The 20,797-nt window shown below is 42.8% G+C and overlaps 1 protein-coding gene across 1 annotated transcript in view; it reads right to left on the bottom strand.

Moving 5' to 3' along the window:
- Positions 1 to 190: 190 nt before the first annotated feature.
- srrm4 (serine/arginine repetitive matrix 4) overlaps positions 191 to 20,797 on the bottom strand; it is a 62,026-nt gene continuing 41,419 nt past the window's right edge. Inside the window, exons 3-13 of the mRNA XM_064353677.1 lie at positions 17,031 to 17,120; positions 16,742 to 16,816; positions 16,272 to 16,298; positions 16,018 to 16,059; positions 14,122 to 14,208; positions 11,302 to 11,473; positions 7,150 to 7,478; positions 6,175 to 6,387; positions 5,825 to 5,932; positions 5,233 to 5,385; positions 191 to 4,598 (exon numbers count right to left, since the gene is read on the bottom strand). Of these exons, the coding sequence (XP_064209747.1) occupies positions 4,367 to 4,598; positions 5,233 to 5,385; positions 5,825 to 5,932; positions 6,175 to 6,387; positions 7,150 to 7,478; positions 11,302 to 11,473; positions 14,122 to 14,208; positions 16,018 to 16,059; positions 16,272 to 16,298; positions 16,742 to 16,816; positions 17,031 to 17,120 (1,528 nt within the window). The 3' untranslated portion in view covers positions 191 to 4,366. The remainder of the gene's footprint in view (positions 4,599 to 5,232; positions 5,386 to 5,824; positions 5,933 to 6,174; positions 6,388 to 7,149; positions 7,479 to 11,301; positions 11,474 to 14,121; positions 14,209 to 16,017; positions 16,060 to 16,271; positions 16,299 to 16,741; positions 16,817 to 17,030; positions 17,121 to 20,797) is intronic.

Raw genomic sequence — 20,797 nt, 5'->3', positions numbered from 1 at the left:
ACAAACCGCTTTAATCATACAAACACGTAAGTTCCTGTAATATGCCGTAAGGTTTTATATTCCAAAATTTGCCGAGACAGCATGGCAGACTTGTGTCTTCCCTCAGAACAAACAATTCTAACGAACCGAGTGTCTTACAGAGGCTGGAACTTTTTTTTTGTTGACCAAAAACTGAAGTAAAATAAAAAGGTAGATTTTTCTAAACAGCTTTTATTCAGGATTTTTACAGGCTCACAAGATCCAAGAGGAAGACTAAATTTAAGGGGATTCCATATGGATTACGATTAAGATTTAGAGAGATTGATGGGCACATTATGTACACAGGTATAAATTCAGCTCAAAATCACACACTTAAGAAAGGTATCAGTATTTCCCCAAATATTTATGTTCACACACATTTTGATAGGTTCCAATGACACTATTAAATGTAATCAGAAGGCCGTTTTCTGATTGCGCTTGCTGTGACCTCTTTGAGTCACGCGCTGATCCACACCTGCATTTATCCCTCCGGCCTCAAGATGGCGATCAAGTCACTGTCTAATCGTCGAATGAGTAGTTATATAAAAAAATAGTGATAATAATAATTTATTTGCGGTCTTTTACACAGCACATGCATGACTGGCTGATTGAAATGCTGACTTTCAGAGGCATTGGCTCGGGAATGCACACTTCCGTAAATATTAGAATAACTAACAGCAAAGCGTAAATTATACATCAAGGCATCAATTTAACAACCCCCACATACTGTAAAAGTCTCTCAGCCATTTTATTTGTGCTCTTAATCATAGATTTCCCATATGTAATTATTAGTTATATAGTTTATATCCTGAAATTGAATCCAGTAGAATGATCCTCTGATGATCATTCAGTCAGTCACACTATTAGCCTACAAATGAGCAGTAACTTGATCGCCATTTTGAAAGTTGTGGAGTAGAACATTGAAGAAACAAGACCCCATGACAGGTGCAGAGCCCTAACTGAAGGAGCTTTCTGTCAAAGCATTGACTGGCGCAAGCAAACTATCAGCGAACATTTTTTTTAACCCAAGTAAATTTTCTCCACTGTTATTCTGGTGACACCACACTGGGTGTGAAAATGGCTTTTTAAATACAGTCAGTGTCAATTTGTCTTGTGACTTATGGATACACAATCTTATCTAAACCAACATATGATTTTTTCTAAGAAAATCTCTTGCTATTCCCTCTTTCTTTTAATGACATTAGAAAGCACACATTTGCTGAGCCACTGAAATGGGGAATTATCTACATACAAAAAAAAAAAAGAATCTGCCAGAAATGACATGTTCATATTTTTCCCATAGTGCCACACACAATTGAATTAAATAAATACCCTCCCTCCATTTTGTTACACTGATGCTTATTTACACAACATTAAATATACATATTCATATTCCAACATTTTTATACCGTATACCAAAAAGCAAACAAAAGGTAACTCGCTTGAAAAAGCATATCACTTGTACTTTGAAATATAGCTTTCTTTGCAGTTATTCTCCATTCTTTCTAATTCTCTAAATAAATTACTTGACAAACTGTAAATCAATACCAGGGACAAGTCTTACCTGTCGTCCTAATATATACAATGCATAGAGAACACATCTTGGTAAAAGTAAGATTTTGTTTTTACATCTTTTAACATAGTATCATCTTTTCTTTTACAATTTGGGAAAAATATACAGTTTTAAATTGTAACGTCTTTCCACCAGTACCAAATCCTGTTCACTTTCTGTAGTTGTATGTAGTGTTCCATTAAATTTTGGAGTGAAGCGCCTAAGAAATGCCTTAAAATAACAACTATATCAAGTGTAAAGGGGCAATTCATCAAAAAATGAAATTAAGGTGTGTTTCAAAGTTAAATTTGCAAATTGTATTTAAATGGTTTCTATTTTTTTCTAGAACTTAAAATGAAATCAATTGTGAAATGTGGGTTGAAAAGTAGTACCACCTTAAGTAAATTTCCTCTATAAATACCGCCCTGGATATATATATATATATTTTTTTTTTTTTTTACTATTTTGTTAGAACAGGTCTCCCCTGATGCTATTTTGAAACATTCACAGTAATGGAGGAACAGAATCATAATTATATTCATGCTATTAACACATAAGGAGGAGAAAGTGTACCATAGGAAAAGGTCTCCTTGTGTGAAGTCTATGTAAACTTGGTCACAATTTATGTATCACTGAATCAGCAGTCATTCCTGTTGTGCTAAACACGTCATACATCAAAATAAATACATTTATAAAAAAACATAATACACAAAAATAAATACATGAATAAATATGCATTAAATAGCTGATTCATAACTTAATTTTCCCTTCATAAATTCCAAAAAGAGAGACGGCAGCCCATTTGAGCCACGTTCAATGGACCTTTCAAATACTAAACAGCTTTGACTAGATACAACTTTAAGAAGAGCGTCCTACTAATCAGTATGTAAACGAAAGTGCAGAATGAAAAACACGGGGCTTTGTTTCCATAGCTCTTTGCAGTCTCTTGGTTATCCAAATAAATAGACAAATAAATATCGTAAACACTGCAGTTACACAATATACACATTGAACCGAATAATAAATAAAGCTCTGTGTTTTAGAAACGGTTTCCTGATCTGAGACTTTTGTGTAAGATGAATGCAATGTTTGAATGACCGTCCGACTGACAAAACCATTCTTCTGGCTGCTTTGGTCACTTGAGACGCTGGTCCACCTCGAAAGGTGACGAGATGCAACAGAAAGTATGTCGGTTGGCACGGCAACAACAAAAAGCTGACCTTGCGACACAGATCTAGGCCAATGAGGTTTGAGGTTTGGGGCAGACTCGCTGTCCGTCTATGGGTCATAGCGTCAGCTCGAAGATCATACGGTCTGCCCTTCCCCAATTTAAATAATCCGGTTCTGTTCGAAGATCATACGGTCTGCCCTTCCTCAGTTTAAATAATCCGGTTCTGTTCTTGTGCACTGCACGCCCACGCTGCCCTGATCTGTTTTACGGGAGATGCTATCTTACATCGCGCCTCTTACAACACTTACAACAATGGACTGAAGAGCGGAACAGCTGGGTTTTATACTGTAATGTTGGCAGTGAACTGGAATTCCTCAACAAAGAGGAGAAATCTCCTATTAAGCACAGATTGTGGTTGGGTATACGGTGATGCTAATGTTTTCCATTTGACTCACTCCCATTGACAAATGAATGTAAATGAATGTAAAAAAATATGTAGCATGCCATGCTATAAAGAAAAATTTTAAAACATAGAAAATGAGTCACACATCAACCCAACGCTATCTTCATTTCCTCAGATATGGAGGTCACACTGTATTAAAAAAACAACTACAGACTGCCCACTGGCCATGCAATGAACACACTCTTTAAGATCCCTAGTTTGAATAAATAAATAAATGAATAAATCCAATCAAAAGTTGATGGAAAGCTTGATCCATTCTGGCACAGAGCTGGCTTCCTCCTCTCGAGAATTTGCCAAAGGTGAGTCCGTGGTGAATGTTTTAAACACCATAGATCTTACATCTGAGTTGGGAGTGTTTCTGAACTACAGTACAGAAGGTACGTACTTAAAGCAGCTGCGAAACTAACCATGAAATAACATCAAATGGAACCTGAAATGGTTTTCTTTTAAACATAAATCCAGAGGAACTACTTGTCTGGATGTACCAAGCAATGCCTGAACATTTAAGAATTATATCCATTTGTATCGTCCACCATGTGACTTTAGTGATAATCTATGAGAGCGTGGTCAGTAGATACTTTTGCAGAGATGGGCCCTGGGGGACCTGAAACGCTTGTAGAAATGTACGTATTCCCTTTGTTATTTTAGCGTTAACGCAGCAGTGCTGAAACAGCATTACTTCAATAGTACGAATATCAACGATCATCTGGGAAAACCCAGAGAATTGGGTTTTTTTTTTTTTTTTTACAATGAGAAACTACAGAGGAAAATGTGCCATAATGGTGCTGGAACAGCTAAAAGAGAATACAAGTCTATCCAAGGACCTTCAATATCACTGAAGAGGAACAAACCAGCATTACACCCACCGAGTGGTGGTATTGGACAGGGTACAAGGGGGGTGGAAAATGCACACTTATACATTCTGTTTCTTCATCTACAGTCATTCGCCTGACATCGACGTCGCTGTCCTATTAAGGAGCACAAAAATAATAATAAATTGACGAGAAGCTCAAGGTTCTAGAAACCCTTGTAGACGTCTTCTAGTTCAGCCGTCAGTCGCAGAACCGCTCGTATCCTGTATCCGCACCCCAAAAAATCCGTATAGGACCCCGGGGCTTTGTCTTGTATTGAGCCGCCGCGATCTCGACCCGGGTTCGTTCGCTTAGCGCCTTGAACGACCGTAGCTGCCAACCGAGTCGTAGCTCCGGCTCCGGCTCCGGCTACGCCCGCTGAGCGTGCTCCAGGAGCTGCGACTGTAGCTGCGGTAGGAGGACAGCAAGCTCCGGCTCCGGGTTCGACTGCGGGTGAAGAGGCTGCACCAGGAGGAGTAGCTGGTGGATCGGCTGCTGGAGGAGGGGCTGGGCCGGTAGTAGGGGATGGGCCTCTTTCTGGCGCTGCGGAAAAAACCCGCAGGAGAACAGCATGAGTCGCGCTGCTTAGGCTTTTTTGGTAAGTAGGCGAATAACACTCTTATTAAAAATGAAACCCCAGTACTCTTTATCCGCCCATCTTGGAATACACGACTTTGTGGTAAATGGGAAAAGCGCCGTAGTGAATCCCGCAACAAATCGGGGACAATAACATTTTCATGCTGTCATTGCTGTTGCAAAAAAAAAAAAAAGTTGATTGAAATGGGTTGCGAAGTTCACGGGCGAACTAGCTGTGAAATGTTATTGTCAATCTACAAGGTCCAAGGCAGTGTAATGACAGTTTACTGTCTACTCCATGTCTCCAGAACAACTTTTAAGCAATGAGTGCACCGTCTTAATCCCACTCACCCTATCCCAGCATGCATTCTGATAACGAGATACCAACAACAAATGCAACAATATCATGAATACGATAAATAAAACTAAATCTGGGTCAGAGAACTGTGACTTAAAAGAGGCTTTGATGTTTAAATATTTCTCAAAATTATTACTATTAGTATACTTTTATTACTGAGATCATTATGTTGATCAAGGTCGATCATGTAAGCCCGGGACATTCAGGGTGCCTTCTGACTGCACTGGGAGGTTCTGAACGGACCTGGTGATTCTCCGGGCCTCCAGGTGACTGGGTGAATCTCTCCTCCTCTTCCTCATGGGAGAGTAGGACCTGCGTCTGTGTCTTTCTTTGCCCCGTCTCGTCTGCTTCTCGCAGGAGCCGTACTTCTTGTGCCCTCTCTCTGGCTCTCTGGACCTTCAGCGGGAGACAACAAAGGACGGAGTCGGAACAGAACGTTTGCTGTTCATTGGAAACAAACAACATCAAGACAGACAATGCTGGCCTATGAGAGACTCTTGTTCGCTCACTGTCTGCCTCCCTCCTTCCCCTGCTCCATGCACTGACACATAATACACATTATCTATCTATCTGTCTGTCTGTCTGTCTGTCTGTCTGTCTGTCTGTCTGTCTGTCTGTCTGACTATAAAAGGGCTGTAATTCTTAAAAGGATGTAAATACCAACAGTTTGCACCATATTCATTGTTTCATTATATTTCAATTCACTGGGTTGGAGTTGAATTGAATGTAAAGAGAGACAGTTTGCTATGACAATATAATAATGTCATGACTTCCCATTGCTGGTTTATCATCATTAAAGCATCGCAAGGCATTTTGAAAGACGCATACTGGGTACCTGCTGGGGGTGTATCTTGAATAACTGGAGCTCCTTTGGGAACTCCTACTGGCCGAGCTCCTCCTGCTTCTCGATTTGGCTGCATAGCTGGGCGAATGGGAGTATGACCTTGAAATGTGCAGACAGAAATCCCTTAGCTTGAGCCTCCATTTCATTCAAATTTATCAGTGCAAACAGGAGGCCACAAGAACAAAAATGCCTGAAATCTTTGAAAGAAGTAATATTCGAATGAAATGTAAGCAGCTTTTAACCCTGATTTACACCCCCGCCCCCTTCCCCCTTCGGAATGCCCCGTTGAATAGCCGGGCTGGGAAGGCAGTGTGTGGAATCGCCATGGAAACCCAACTGACCTCCTTGAGGACAGCGATCGGCTGCGAGAGGAACCGGGGGAGCGTCTGGAGCTCCGGGAGGATCCGCTTCGACTCCGACTCCGGCTCCGGCTCCGACTGCTGCTCCGCGAGTACGTCCTGGAGCGATCGCGGGGAGGGGCGGGGCCCCGGCCGGTGGGGGCCCCGAACTTCAGCCTCCCCAACGCCACGCCATTGCTTGCAGTCGCCGGCATGCTGAAAAGGGCATTTGGGTTTAAGCTTCAGGTCCTCCATTTTGTAAGCTCTTAACTGCTGTACCTGGTATCTCTGACTGTGTGTATGGGTAATGTACATGGCTATGGCTGGTTTGTTGTACTCCACTCCAGTCTTAGCTCACAAAATACTCAAACAATATATTTAATGCTGTTTAAAAGCATACTATGCAGGATTTTTAACTTGAAAATATTCTGAAAGAATCTATGATTCCTTGGCAATCTGAGTCGTTACGCACTGTTATCCTAAAATATGTTTCTGGTCGTGGCACTCTTTTATGTGTTAGGGAGGGGTGGGTGTGGCTACAGAGCCTGTAGTTTGGGATCAGATTCAACGGAGTGTCCGTTGCTATAGGCAGCAAGCCGATGTAGTGGCCCAGACACAGTGAAGCAAAAAGACAAGCCAAGCCAAGGCTCATTCAAGAATTTGAGTTACTTGGAATTGCTTTTCCCTGCCTAATGTCTGGTCTGAGAAATTTACTGGTGGTTTCTCATGAATTTGCATGTCTGTGACTTGGTCACGGGGGTACTCGGGGGTAAGTGGGTTGCCTTGGCAGAGTTGAAGATGGAGGAGGAATCTTCTTTGATTGAAAACACAGGCTGAACAATCGTGCATAATATGCCTTTAACACCTTTAAGTGGTAATTATATGTTAGCTCTTATTTGTGTCTGCGTGTGTATGCTGAAATATGCTGATGTACAAAACACTATCACATCAGTATTCTACAAGCGTTGCACGACTCACCTTTGTCTGATCCCATTTACGTGGTTTGCCGAACCCTTTTCCGAGGGCAGCGGTTTACACAGAGAGGAGTAACTGGTGACCGAATTCCCTGAATCTGAGGCGTTGTCGCCGTCTGTGAATCTCAGTTTTTCTGGGGAGGGCAACCCTACGCACGGGCTCTTTTTGTCTTCGTTGACCTTCGACCTCGACAAGTTCGTTTTGGTTGACGGCGGAGAAGACGTGTCGTTCCCGGAGTCGTAGTCCTGTCGTCCCCTGTTCGGACCGGACAGAATGTCGTGGGGGAATCCCTTTTTGGTAAAAATGTCCCCTCCAGAATCTGACTGCGCAATCTGCAAGCAGACAAGAGGCAGCCATTGCAGTGCTTGCTGATGCACTCTGGGTAAGCTCAAGCAGCCTGAGAGAAGCACTGTACACACTCTATAGAGCCATGTATTTCCCTACAAAACACAGAGAAGAAATTATTTTGGGACAGGAAACTAGGAAAGATTAAGACGTCATGCAAATTTCTAGCATGCGAGTAAATGTTTAAAAAAAAGAAATCGTCAGGAAAGCAAATGAACCAAAGCAAAGTATTGGTCGAGTAAGTAAACATTTAACTAATAAAACGTATGAAAAGAACAACCAAGAAGAAAGAGGTGTATCCAAAGCAAAGAGAAAATATGTGTGAATAAAACTACCAACGGCTTTAAAGTTGAGAAAGAGAATGTAAACAGAGCCCCCAATAAAAGCATCTTTGTTTAAAGGACATCGAACAAACATCACAAAATGGGTATTATGTAGAAATTAAACAAAATTGCAGACAAAGAGATATTCCATCACTCTAACTAAGAAAGCCCTCAAGAAAAGGTACAGATTTTTTTTTTGTTCTTTTTTTTCCCCTGTAGGAAGAAATTAATTTGCCTCCAGCGACCTACAGTAAATCCCTAAGTCTGCGGATAGCATCGACTTACCAATCAAGATTTCCTCCTTAAGTAGGTAAGGTGTAAGAAAAAGGGAAGAGCGGGTAACATAAGTGCATCATTAGAGTCGTAAATTACAAGAAAAAGACAAATAACCCCTCTCTTCAATCCCTGCGTCAGCAGCTTCCACTGCCTGCTCCTTCTCCTGCTCCTCACTTCTACTACTTGTGTGAGTTTTTTTTCCTTTTTTTTTTTTTTTTGGGCGTTTTTTCTGGGACAAGATGCTGATGTGCAAAAAGTAATTGGGTTTGAACAATTCACGGCAAACGGGGCTTTGGAGGGCGTTTAATTACAAAACAATGCTGTAAACGAAATTCACTTCCAAAAAAGGAGTAAGGCCTATGTGTGGCTGTTCTTAGGACTTCATATACATGAGCGTGACTGATTTGGATCCGTTCTGTGCGTTTTCAATTAAGCCTGTTCAATTTTGGAGTCCTTAAGTAATCAAGAAACTTACGTGATTCTAAATAGAACGTTAAAAAAAATAAGATAGTAGTGGCTGTATGTGTTCTTTTTTTATGGCGCTTGAAAGTATTCAGTATTTTTACCCGGAAGCCAAATACCAGGTCCCAAGAGTTGAAGCTTACTTTAAAATTGAGATTTAAAAAAATTAAAATTCTTAACTGACGGAGGGTTTTGGTATATTGTACAAAATATTCCAGTGCCATTAACAATGGCACCCATTGTGGATCCAGATGCCTAGTTGTTCCACACACAGGTAAAACAACAGTTCCCTCATACAGGGCGATCACACTGTGAAACTATTCCCTGTTTACGAATCAGACACGGAGTCAGTCTGCTCCAGTGGGACAGAGAGGACAAATCCGCAGAGGGGAAAATGGGTTCCCCTCCTAATCACGGTCCACTGATCCCTCTCTTTCCCATGCATCCTCCTGGGATATGGCTAAGGAAAAGATAGTGCCCGCTGCTTTAAATTAATATTTCATCCTCAAGTCGGATTTGACTTTTTTTGTTGGAGTTTTTCTTACATTAATTTCTTCCCACCTTGTCTTTTGAAAATGCCCACTTTATCTTCTCGTCACTATCAATATGATTGGGGTGTGGCGCATATGTAATTGGCCATATGACCAGAAAGTTTCCGGTTCAAATCCCAGAAGGGGCACTACCATTCTACTCTTGAGCAAAGTGCTTAATATGAATTTGTTCAACATACATCCAGTGGTACAGATGGATTTCATGTTTAATGCAAGCTGTGCAAATGTCCCTGGAGGTCATTCTCAAGGTCATTCACTGAGTAAATAACAAAAGATACTGCATTTGGGCATCTTTTCTTTAGCCAATTAGTTAACGATCCCCTCGTCCCTCTCTATTTAGTTCCAGATAAACAATTGAGGGGCTTCCCCTGTGAATCGTCCCCCAAAGACCACCTTTCGCCCCCGAGATCGCTCACAATCAAAACAACATTAGCGCAGTTGGTTTAGGAAGGAAGGCTTTTGAAGCAGAGTTCATTAAGGGCTGATCTACTGGGAACTGCAACAGAAAGATTTGCAATGCTACTTGGGTATTCTAGAGAAGAGAAAAAATACTTATCAGCTTGACTGAAAAGTTAATATTTTATTTTACTCAGTTTAGACCAATACCCACCTTTCCCTTATTCATGAGGAAGGCTTTAGTAAAAAGGAAATATTAACAAAATACCCAATTTGGATTGAACAAATGAAAAAAAAGAGGTAGATTAATATTGGTGTTAATATGAGGACACACAATCTGCTTTTGAGTTTTCTGGAAACAAGAACTTCAATCGAGAATGATTTCAAGGAAATCATCTAAACACTTTTTCTTTTTAAGATGAAGCTTAGTTTTTTAAAAATGTATTGTTGAGCAACTGTGGTAGCAGGTGATGAAGCTGAGGTATAGCCATTATATGGATGAAAAACTATGAATACAAAAGTTTTTATATTCTAAATTCAGGTACAAATCATTTTGCGAAGAAAAATAAAACCATATTGCGTTTCCTAGATCTACCGCCTTGGCAGTAGAAGAAGGCATTAAAATAGAAAGCTTCAACACATACTTTTTTCACTTCAATTAAACACTCTGTGGCCTGTGATTAAAGTATCTGAAGATGTAATTAGCATAATTTAATGATTGCCAGCAAGGAGCGAAAGGTTTCCTTGCTTCAGCAAGCCTGAGACAAAGACTCAATAGACAGATCTGAGTTTAAAAAGGCAATTTCATGATGAGAAACCAAACAAAGGCCGGAGCCTCTCGATATAGCCCTCCAAAAGATCCGCATCACTTTTTACTGCTGAAAACAGTGTTCGTGCTCAGCTCATTATTCCTTAAAGGTCAAATTATTTTAACCCCTTCCTCACATCCCATGCTGAGCTAGCATTAGCGGTTAGCGTCAAAATAATACTGGCGAATGGCAGAAGGGGGCACTACGTAGACTGAAGAAAAATTTGACGATTGTTAAATATGATTGAAAAGTTAAATATGTTTTCATCTGACATTTACTTTAAACCACCCTCCTCTGAAAGATATGTAATTATGAGGGCCTGCTTTCCCAATGTCGTATATTAAATATGTATCTAAATGTGTGGGATATTTGAACTTTTTTTTAGTAACTTCTTCAATATATCAGAGACTATCACTTATCATTGTTGTGTTGATTCTATATGCTCCATGCATCTACCTCTTTGATGGATTGTTCCGTTTTGTATTAATTCAATAGTATAATATAAAAACAGAAAAACAATAACAGATGACTTTAGTAGTAAAAAAGGAGGAAGCATAAAACGAGGTCAGGAAACATGAGGGAGGCCATGTAAAATTACTTAAGATCCAACATTTAAATAAATAAAAAAATCTGCAGTAGAAAGCATGTAATCAATTTGTTTCTCAGTAGATTAATGATTTCACTTGGCTTGAAAGTCTGAACACACTTGTCGGTGTGTACATGTGTCAGAGACCATATGCCTGTAAACTCAAATTATTTTTTTAATTAAGCGGAATGTTATTAAAGTTAAAAATTTGACAAACATGGAATAGTTATTACTGATCTACAGGGAGGTTAATTGGTGCCGTAACTAATTAAATTAGATATTACACTAGCATTGGTGTGTAACATTATGAGAAAGCATAAGTTTTACATGGCCTTAATTGATTAATAAAAATAAAAAAAATTGTCAGGAACATTAGTCAGCTATCGGGTAACCTGAGAAACACTTACGCTGCCATTGGAAGGTGTCGAGTGGAAGTTTGGAGGAGTCGTACAGGCCGACTTGGTAACTGGTCGCCACTCGAACCCCGTCCGGTCCTGGGACGCGTGGCCGTTCTGTCTGAGGCCGGGACGGCTGTCTGGACCCTCCGACTGAGCGCGCTCCACAGACCTGCGCAGATGCCTACGGACAAACATGTCGGTCAGGCCCGGTGGCTCAGAAGGAACAAGCATGCAAATTGGCAACGGCGCCCTCTTGTGGTGTGGACTCATAAGGAAAATGCTGAGCTGCAGCCACTCAAATCAGCAACTGCGCCCTCTTGTGGCCAGGATCTATAAAAATTCAAGTACAACTACACAAATCAGCACTGATGCCCCCTTCTAGTGGGTACCCATAAAAACAGTGAAGCAACACCTGAAAGCTTTCATTGAATTTCACTGTGGGTTAGCTTGGTATCCAGGCACTTAGCCATACAGCTAGCAAGCTGGCAGCAACTAAAGGATCTGGAAAGTATTTCATCAATATGTTCTTGGCTTTTCTCGCAAGACCAAGTCCAACCAATCATAATTCTTGTTAGTGAGCGGTATCACTTGGCATGGATTTGTATATATTAACCCGAAAGCATACCCAACAACTTTTTGGGAAAATATTGCCATTTAAAATGGCTTTCAATAACAGCAAACCAGAGCATTGCCAGACCCAGTAGGTGCTTAGCTACACTAACACATTATGGGCCTGGTTCTCAGGTTAACTGTAGATATCTTGAAGGGAAAATATGGTACAGTCATAATGGTCCTTGAGAGCTGCAATGCATCTTCCATTCACACCCTTAATTACTTAATTGTAGGAACTATTATCTGTAATTATGATATACAAAAGGCAGTAAGAAATAAGTGATTTATGTAGAGCTAGAATATGTGTAGGACTAAAGCAGTCCTAGGAGAGGACCCATTATTCCTGGACAAGCAATTGGTATTTTTTTGTTATGTTTTCTTCTCTCAGAATATTTTACTAGCTCTGCCACAAGCACAAGGGAAAAGGGAACAATTCATGATGCTACACTCCTTTGAAAAAACACCGCTTTTCTGTAAAATATGAGCAATTCATGGACAGTGATTGGTTTTTCAAGAGGCATTTTTATAAGAACTACAAAAAGATGTCCTCTGTAAATAATCCTGTGTCATGTTGATGTATACACCTGGCAGCCTTCAAGGTCACTGCAGCTCATAAAATAACAAAACTCAAGTCTTTGTCACGCAAACAGGATTCAATGAAAAGTGAATTTAATACAGCCACTACCCTTTATGAGCATGTGTGTTGTATGCCTATATCACTCAGAGGGATCTGCTTTCTCTGTGATTTTTCTCACATGGCGAATAAAACTAGTTTTATCTCCGCTGCGATGTTCCCGGGCAGAAGGCTCGTTCTCTTAATGGTCCTGAAGATTATTCCAGAAAAGGGACACAAGATTCCTGATTGGCCCAAAGACACGCGTCAACCGTTAAGGCATCCAATGGGCACAGAGTACTCCAATGCTGCCAGAGACAGGATTGGCTGCTTTGCATGCCAGCCATGGCCAGGGCGGGAAAGTACATGGGCTGTCGGTTGGTTGGCGAACACCAGCAGCAATGCCTTGGCCCACGCAGGCCAGCAGACTGGCTCTCAACCCACCAAGGGGACAAACCAGGTAGGACACAGGTGGGACCACACCTTGGTCGGTCAGGATCCCAGACCACATGAAGTCACCTCAGCATATCAGACAAGTACGAAATGAGTATTGTACCTTATCAAACCTACGTTTTGTAGTTGTTCCAATGACCATGATGTGCACTTTTGTACGTCGCTTTGGATAATAGCGTCTGCTAAACAAATGTAATGTAGTGTAAACAGAGGACATGCTCTTTGAGGGGAAGACAGGTGCTTTCACATGCGCCCACGCAAACGGAAGCAGACGTCGACCGCGCCGTAAAACAATTGTCCGCTGAGGCGCAGGGTCCTTGGGAATTGGAAGACAATTCCCATTGTTCCTCATTGTCTCCCCGACAACGGCGCGCCCCGATTTTCCTTTTCCCGCGGAGCGGAATGCCAAGCCGAGCAACGTTCCATTTCTGTAATGATTTTCCTCTGCCAAGCATCCCATGGAAATTCCAAATAATGGAGAGATCAAGAGGGATTTGAAAGCAATCATCTTTAGCTTAAGACTATTTCAATTTGAAAAGCCTGGCTCCTTTTCTCCTGCCTGCTCTACGATGAGAGGTCTGTGCTGTCCGTGTGTATGAATGGGGCGCGTGAATAAATTAGTGACTACCAAGTGTCAAAATAAGCTCGTAAATCAAACGTAACCATAAACTGTGAAGGCTGCTCAAACCAAGAGCTGCTAGAAACACACTAAAGTCAGTATGAAATTGTTTTCTTTTGCCCAAGACCATACATACCTACCTACCCACCCACCCATAGTGTTGTATTAGGAACTGTGTATGTGAACTAAGTAAACCCTGGTGGAGGCTGGTGGTCAAGGCAATGCTCAACACAGATTAGGAATCTATGAGCATACCCATTCAGTTTACTCCAAACAACCCCCCCCCCCCCTTTCCCCACCCCCTGTGCTGTAACGCATTTCCACAGACTACCAATCGATCCGTGTCCCTGTTTTTTTTTTTCCCTCCACAGCCGGGGTCTATGAGAAACCGATTAAAAGCCACCCGGCCATCCGTCGGAATGTCACCTCTGTGGTATCAGTCATCGCCGTGGCAGCAAACCGACGTTTTTTTTTTTTTTTTTTCCCTCTCTCCCGCAGCAGATAAGATAAACAGACGCCCTCCTCCCCTCACCTGCTGTCGACGCTGGAGCGTCGCCAAGCGGAACTCTCCGACTCCGACCGCCGGCGGCGTCGTCTCCGGTGCGCGTGACTCCGTGACCTGCGCGGCAGAGCGAGACGGCGGACAGATAATCAACTCCCGCCCCCCCCCTCTCACCGAGGAGCGAGCGAGCGAGCGCGGCGATGGCGGACCTTCGCCCCAGAGAGGGGGCGGGCGACACCGCGATACGGGGTTGCGCTCCCCCCTGTAAATTAGCTGCGAGGATGGGCGAAAAGCGTTACTCCTTATCTTTCTGAAAACAAGGGCGATTGGCTCTCCGAGCGCAGGAGCGATAACAGCAACGGGAGCACTTCAGACACACACTGTGGCTCGGAAGCAAGTTGTAGAAAACTGCGCTTGCCCAAAGTCAACTTGTTGAGAATTTGCAAAAAAAAATAAAAATTGTATTCAGATTTTAGATTTAAGTGAAAATATTTCAAATATTCAAAGTGACCACAGCTAAAATGGAATAGAATTTAAAATGGAACTTAACTTATTACTTATTTGTCTTTGTCTGCCTTGGATCCAGTGACCTACGTATGAACCAACCCCAGGCACTCCATCTCTACAGCATCAGGACTAAAAATCGACCTTTAACTCGTCTCTCTGGTCATGTTGGAGGAGGGTAGGGACTCAGCAGCCAACATCCCAAAAAGGAAGCACAGAGGAGGGGCTGGGATTGAAAGACAGAGCTTGGATCTCTGAGGTGCAGGAGCTGGCCGAGGGGTTCTGCTGGAGGCGCAGCCCCCAAAAATTCTCCTCAAGGTCAGAAGCACGGTCCGGTTCACCTCAGAGAACTATAAATGTTGCCGGCTCCCGGTGTGAAATTGGTTTCTCTCTCCCCCTCTCCCTCTCCCTCTCCCACCCCCTTTCACTCCGCTCCTGTTTGGGAGTGTTTGGCAATGTGCCACAAGGTTAGCCTCTGATACTCCCATACCTGCCCCGCTGCCCCCCCCCTCCCCCCCTCCCCCCTCCCATCCAAGTCTAATCTTAGAGCAGGCAAGCACCTGCAGTTCTGCCCACCGGGAAGAAGCCTCAACCGTGCTATGAAACATCCTATCGCCACCAGTGCAGTCACTGCCTCCCCGTTCTGAAGTCCTATCTGTCCAGGGCCCACCTGTCCAGGATCAGCTAACCAAAACCCTCTGCTAACTCGACCATAATAAACTGAAACGATCAAACTGATCCCAGGTCAGTGTTCGTAGGGGCAGAGATGGTTTAAACCAGTTAAAACCAGTTAGTTAAAAACATGTTGGTCCTAGAGGCCCACAGGCCTTTCTGATATTAGTTTTCACTGTAAAATCAGTGATTGATTTAGACCCAGAGATACACAGAATCCTTGTTCACCATAGGCAAAGTCAGTCAACTGTGTTGAAAACTGCTTGATCAGTAAAGAATAACAACAAAAAGCAGCATGTCTGTCTCGCTTTGGTCCTTAAACATTGGCCACATCTGGCTCTGTACGTTTCCATCAGTGTATTGTCGTGGGAAATTCTAACGCAGAACCAACAAAAAAACAAGAGGAGAAGAACAAGACCGACTCCCCCGAAGGAAATCAGAGAGAACATTATATTATACGGCGGTGTTATCTGCGGCCTCTCCTTAAAAAATCTTCCCTGGGAACGCAGCCTTTAGTTCAGGCTGAATGAATGACAGTGAGCACAAACAATCAGGACAGCGCTACACAAGGCTAGCACAAAGGCTCGGTTATATCGCTGATGTCCTGGATCCGGAACTGATTTCCCAAATGTAATTTTCAGACTCTCGGCACAGTTCAAGCATCACACGGTGGCCACGGCAACGGCTCATTGTTTCTCATGCCTCCAACGTTTTAATATAAAAACACGAAAACAAGTGACAATAACCAACCTTTTCTTGTGCTTTCTGTACTCCTTTCTTTTGCTTGAAGAGCTGAAAAGGGAATCAGAGGATCATAAGATAGGGATCACATACTGAGGATTCACAGTTATGAGAACTGCACTGAGAAATCACAAAATCATTAAAATGACATAGTGAGGAATCATATAGTCCTAAGAACCATGGTCTGAGGTCTGAAATGGAATTAGCTTTGTTTTTAATGAAAGTAATTAATATAGTGTTCTAATTATTGCTAAAATATGTACCTGTGCCTTCTCTTTTTGGAGGCTGACCTGGAAGAACAAATGAGAAAATTATCACTGCTGAAATCTTTTTGTTACTGCGACCAACAAAAGATGAGCTTTTCAACATTCTAATTACTCATATTAGGGTTAGCAAGATATTGATACAAGCATCAAAGTAGCAGCTATATAGAATGTTGTAAGATTCACATTTATGATCCCAATTATCCATCTATATTTTGCAAGAAATTCTACTGGAGACAACTCATTTCTCATTACAATCACAAGGTATTATCACAAGTTGTTTTGGGGGATAGGGGGTTGTTGGGTGGCTCATGCTGTTAAGGCACTGCTCTAGCGCTCTCCCAAATCTATAGCAGAGGTTGTGGCAGTGAGCACTGATAAATAAGCCTGGGCTCTCCATACTGGGGAGAGAAAAAAAAAAGGCGGGAAAAGCATAAAAACAAAAAACAAAGTTGTTACGTGAAAAGTACCTGTTTCGTTTTCTTTTCTTAGAGCTCTTCTTCTTCTTCTTTTTTCTCACCGGAGAGAGGCTGCGCGAGGGAGACCTGCCAATCAAAGGGACGGTTACTAAAAACAACAGCGGCAGCGCTCTTCCGCGAGTCTCCTTTCTGATTCCGGCAGCTTCCGCGGGCCACGTCAGCCCCCCCGCTGCGGCGGTCTCCGGCTTCTGAAAACGGCTCGCACCTCAGCGGGGGGGGGCGGAACCTCACCCGGCCGTTTCAAAAAGCGTCCGTTATCGTCAATATTTCATGAACTGACCTTTTCCTCCTCCGTTTTCTCTCTGATTTCTTCTTCTTCTTCTTGCCCTTGGGCGCGGGCCGAGGGGTGGGATCATCATCAAAAGACAGGCTGAAACAAGAAGCAGAGCTCTGCTTTTATCTGGGCCCTTTCCCAGGATTTCTGGGTGAGCTTCAACGCTGCCACTTCCCAGAATACCATGAAATATTAATTGACGGAAGCCGGGCACGGAAGCCGTAAACTTGGCATTGTGATCGGTTCCATTTGATCAGTCAGTGGATTCAATTTTTAAGAAACATTTGGCACGATCCACACAGATATTCAAACCAAAGCTGTGATCTAGATCAGGGGTTTTCAGCCTGTTCTGATCCAGAGACCCCCACCCAGACTCAAAGGCACCCAGGGGACCCCTCCCTCCCCCCCATCATAAGTTAAAAAGGGTTCTACTTTTTTAAGTTAATATTTTGAATTATTTTCTCAAATCTATGAACAGTCACTGCATGTCAAGTCTGGTCGAGGACCCCCTACAGCACCATCAAGGAACCCCTGTTGGAAACATAGGATCCAGATAGAAACAGATGATGCACAGATTGGTTACAGAGACCTGGATCACCTTGAAACAAACAGGACGACAAATCTTTTTTTTTTTTTTTTTTTTGCGTCATCCTCCGGAAACCGCTGTCACTGTGACCAAGGGAAATGACATTAGCGGCAGCCTCCGGCATCAAAGGTTGAAAATGCATCCAAATTTCCTTTGGTTAAACACTGTATAATTCACATTATCCCCAATTAAAGTGCCAACTGTGCACCCTGAACGGTGCTAAATCGGAACATAATGAAGAAGTTGACTAAAAGTGAACCCCCCAGTGCATTCTGGGTATTCCCTGCACGCATTCATTGCAACTGATTATTGCAACTTATTTTCAATGTCAGGTAAGGTGAGCAAGCGGTGCCATGAAGCCAACAGTGGAATGTATCAGACCAAAGGAAAGCTTTGCAGAGTCCTGCTACCGTTAGTGTTCACAGTGATGGCTTGGTGGACTCGGAGTTTGGGAGTCAGCCGCGAAAACGTCTGATGGAATCCGCGTCGCGCTTCCCCCCGTTCGAAACAGCCGTATCGCGGCTATGGCCACGCCCTCACCCGAGCACGTCCGACCTGCTTACTCGCTGTTTCTCCTCGGCGTGTAAAAAAAAAATGTGTCACTATTGAAATGAGACTTGTCAAATCCCACCTGTTCTGCCTTTTTTTCTGGATCGACGAAGAAGAAGAAGAAGAAGAAGAAGAAAGAAAAAAAAGGGCCACTTCGTTTGACCTCTGCGAAAATGAGCGGGTACAGACAGAGACCTTCGATGCGAAATGGGGCTTATTAAATTGACCTTTCAGGTAGGCTGATGCAGAGAACGGGGCCTGTAACTGCGGTTCATCTGGGCGGCATCTCTCCGGCAATAATGAGGGAGAAAATGAGAGCTATCAGGGAAATTGAGGCGAGAGTCTGCAGGGGATTAAATTAGATGGCCGAAATTAGGTAGGAGTCGCTCGGCATTACAACAGTGGGCGCACCACTGTGAATGCTTCGGGAAATGTGATAACATCAACAAAAGTGTATTCAAGGACTTGGGGGCAGCAGGCACATTTTAGGGTGGGGGGTGGGGGGGGGGGGCTCTGGTTTCCCTCGCACCTGCCCTTTTTGCCCCAAGTGCCCAATGTGCCCCTCCGATTTGGTTTAAAAAAGTTGAATTACTATTGTTGCTGTCATTAATTTTCATTCACTTTCTGTCATTCGCTTTGGTAAAATATATTTTGTACAATTAGTGGGTGTCACAGTTTTTCTAGGTTGGTGTCCCCTTTTCTCAGTTGGAGCACACGCCCTTCAAAAGGTCTCTGCACAGCCCTGGGAAGCGGTGTTGTTTATGAATTAAATCGTAACGTGGCTGCACATCCTCACGTCCTCACGTTTCTGGAGCACTTTCCAGATTTATGTTGAGTTTTAAAGTTCTCAATCTGCCGATTTATGTTATTTTTATTGGACAATCAATGAAGCCTCAAATTGACAGCGCGATCGTTGACTCAGAAAATGCAAAAAGGCATCGGTGGAATTGCTCTTAAACCGAGGGTATTAAGGAGTAAATGATTCGATATTGTGGTTATTATATGAAAGTTGTAGAACAATACTATGTACATGGGCTTGTACAACAAAACTGAGTTTAACAGCTGCTTTCAGGCTGACTGACTGACAGACTGACTGAAGAAAATTTGTCTGTGAAATTTGTAAAATAAAATGGAAGGCACTGAAACTTATCTGAACTACAGAGGCTAGTTTCTGAAAGAGTAATTGCAGTCTTTTATTTGGCTCATTCCAAAAAAAATCCCTTCATCCTTTTTAATCCCCTGAATCTTACAAGTTATCACATGTGCCATCTTCCTCAGTCTCCTTCGTGTAACCTTTATAATTCTTCAGGAACCAATTGGCAGACTCATTTTCGATAGTTTTCAAACTTTTTTTTTTAGGAATGTGAAATGCTAACATTTTCAGTGCTAATGTCTTCAAAATCAGCCCGAGGTCATTCAGAGCAGTATGTACACGTGACCTGTCTACACCGATCATGCTTGTTTATGGGGAGCAAAAATCTAACTGCATAACATCTGAGACATTCTGAGACATGCAGAAAATGTGGCTGTCATCCAGTGATTCAACTACTGTGGCGTCATGGTTTATTATGCCCTGTGTGTGTGTGTGTGTGTGTGTGTGTGCGTGTGTGTGTCTGCATGCATGTGTGTGTGTCTGTGTGTGTGTGTGTGTGTGTGTGTGTGTGTGCTTGTGTGTGCGTGTGTGTGTGTGTGTGTGTGTGTGTGTGTGTCTGCATGCATGTGTGTGTGTGTGTGTGTGTGTGTGTGTGTGTGTGCTTGTGTGTGCGTGTGTGTGTGTGTGTGTGTGCGTGTGTCTGCATGCATGTGTCCTTTATTAGGAGGATATGAGCGGCGCTAACCAGTTCTTCAGCGCGATCATAACACGGATCCGTAATCCTTTGCTTTTTTTTGTTCCTCCGCTCAAATGAAAATTGATCTGCCGTGCTCCGGGGGGACACCCTATCTCCTTGCCCGGCCGCTGCCGTTTTCGGCGTAACTAACGGCGACGGCGGCGGCGGCGTTTAGAGCGCTAGCAGCTGAAAGGCATTAAAAGCTGATTAGAGGCTAACGCCAGAGCGCCTTCTCCCTTTAATGGGAAAGCTTCATCACTCATTAATGTCCCCCCCCCCCCCACCCTCACTTCGGCCCAGATCGTGAGTCCGCTCGCAAATTCGCGCTGGCAGTGATCCTTTACAGAGTAGGAGTTGTGTGTGGTGGTATATAAATAAGGGGGGGGGGGGAGTGATGCATCACTCATTTAACAATGCTTTTTAAAAAAAACTATTGTTTATTTATTTTTGTTTTTTAAATGCTTGTTCACGTCAAAGTCGTGAAAGGACGGAAAACCTCAGAGCTGCCGGTAAGCGGTAATTAATTGATCTGCGTGATCGTGGAATGGATCCGTGACAAAGTAACCCTTCCTAGCTTGATGTCCAAATCCGATTTACCCATTCTCCGATGATGCATATTCCCACTGGAGACTACCTGGAGCCTTATTTCTGAAACATGTGAATTGGATAGAATCTAATTTATTTTAAAAAATAGCCTACTGCTATTTTTTTAGAGCAACAGCAGTCTATAATTTTTTTATTTACTTATTTAATTTACAAAGTAAGAAAAGACAAGAAACAAATATACTGTGACAATATAAAACAAACGG

The sequence above is a fragment of the Anguilla rostrata genome, chromosome 10 (genome assembly GCF_018555375.3).
Source record: "Anguilla rostrata isolate EN2019 chromosome 10, ASM1855537v3, whole genome shotgun sequence".
In the NCBI taxonomy this organism is placed as follows: Eukaryota; Metazoa; Chordata; class Actinopteri; order Anguilliformes; family Anguillidae; genus Anguilla; species Anguilla rostrata.
Note: the sequence above shows the minus strand (reverse complement) of the source record. Positions and strands in the feature narration are given on the sequence as shown.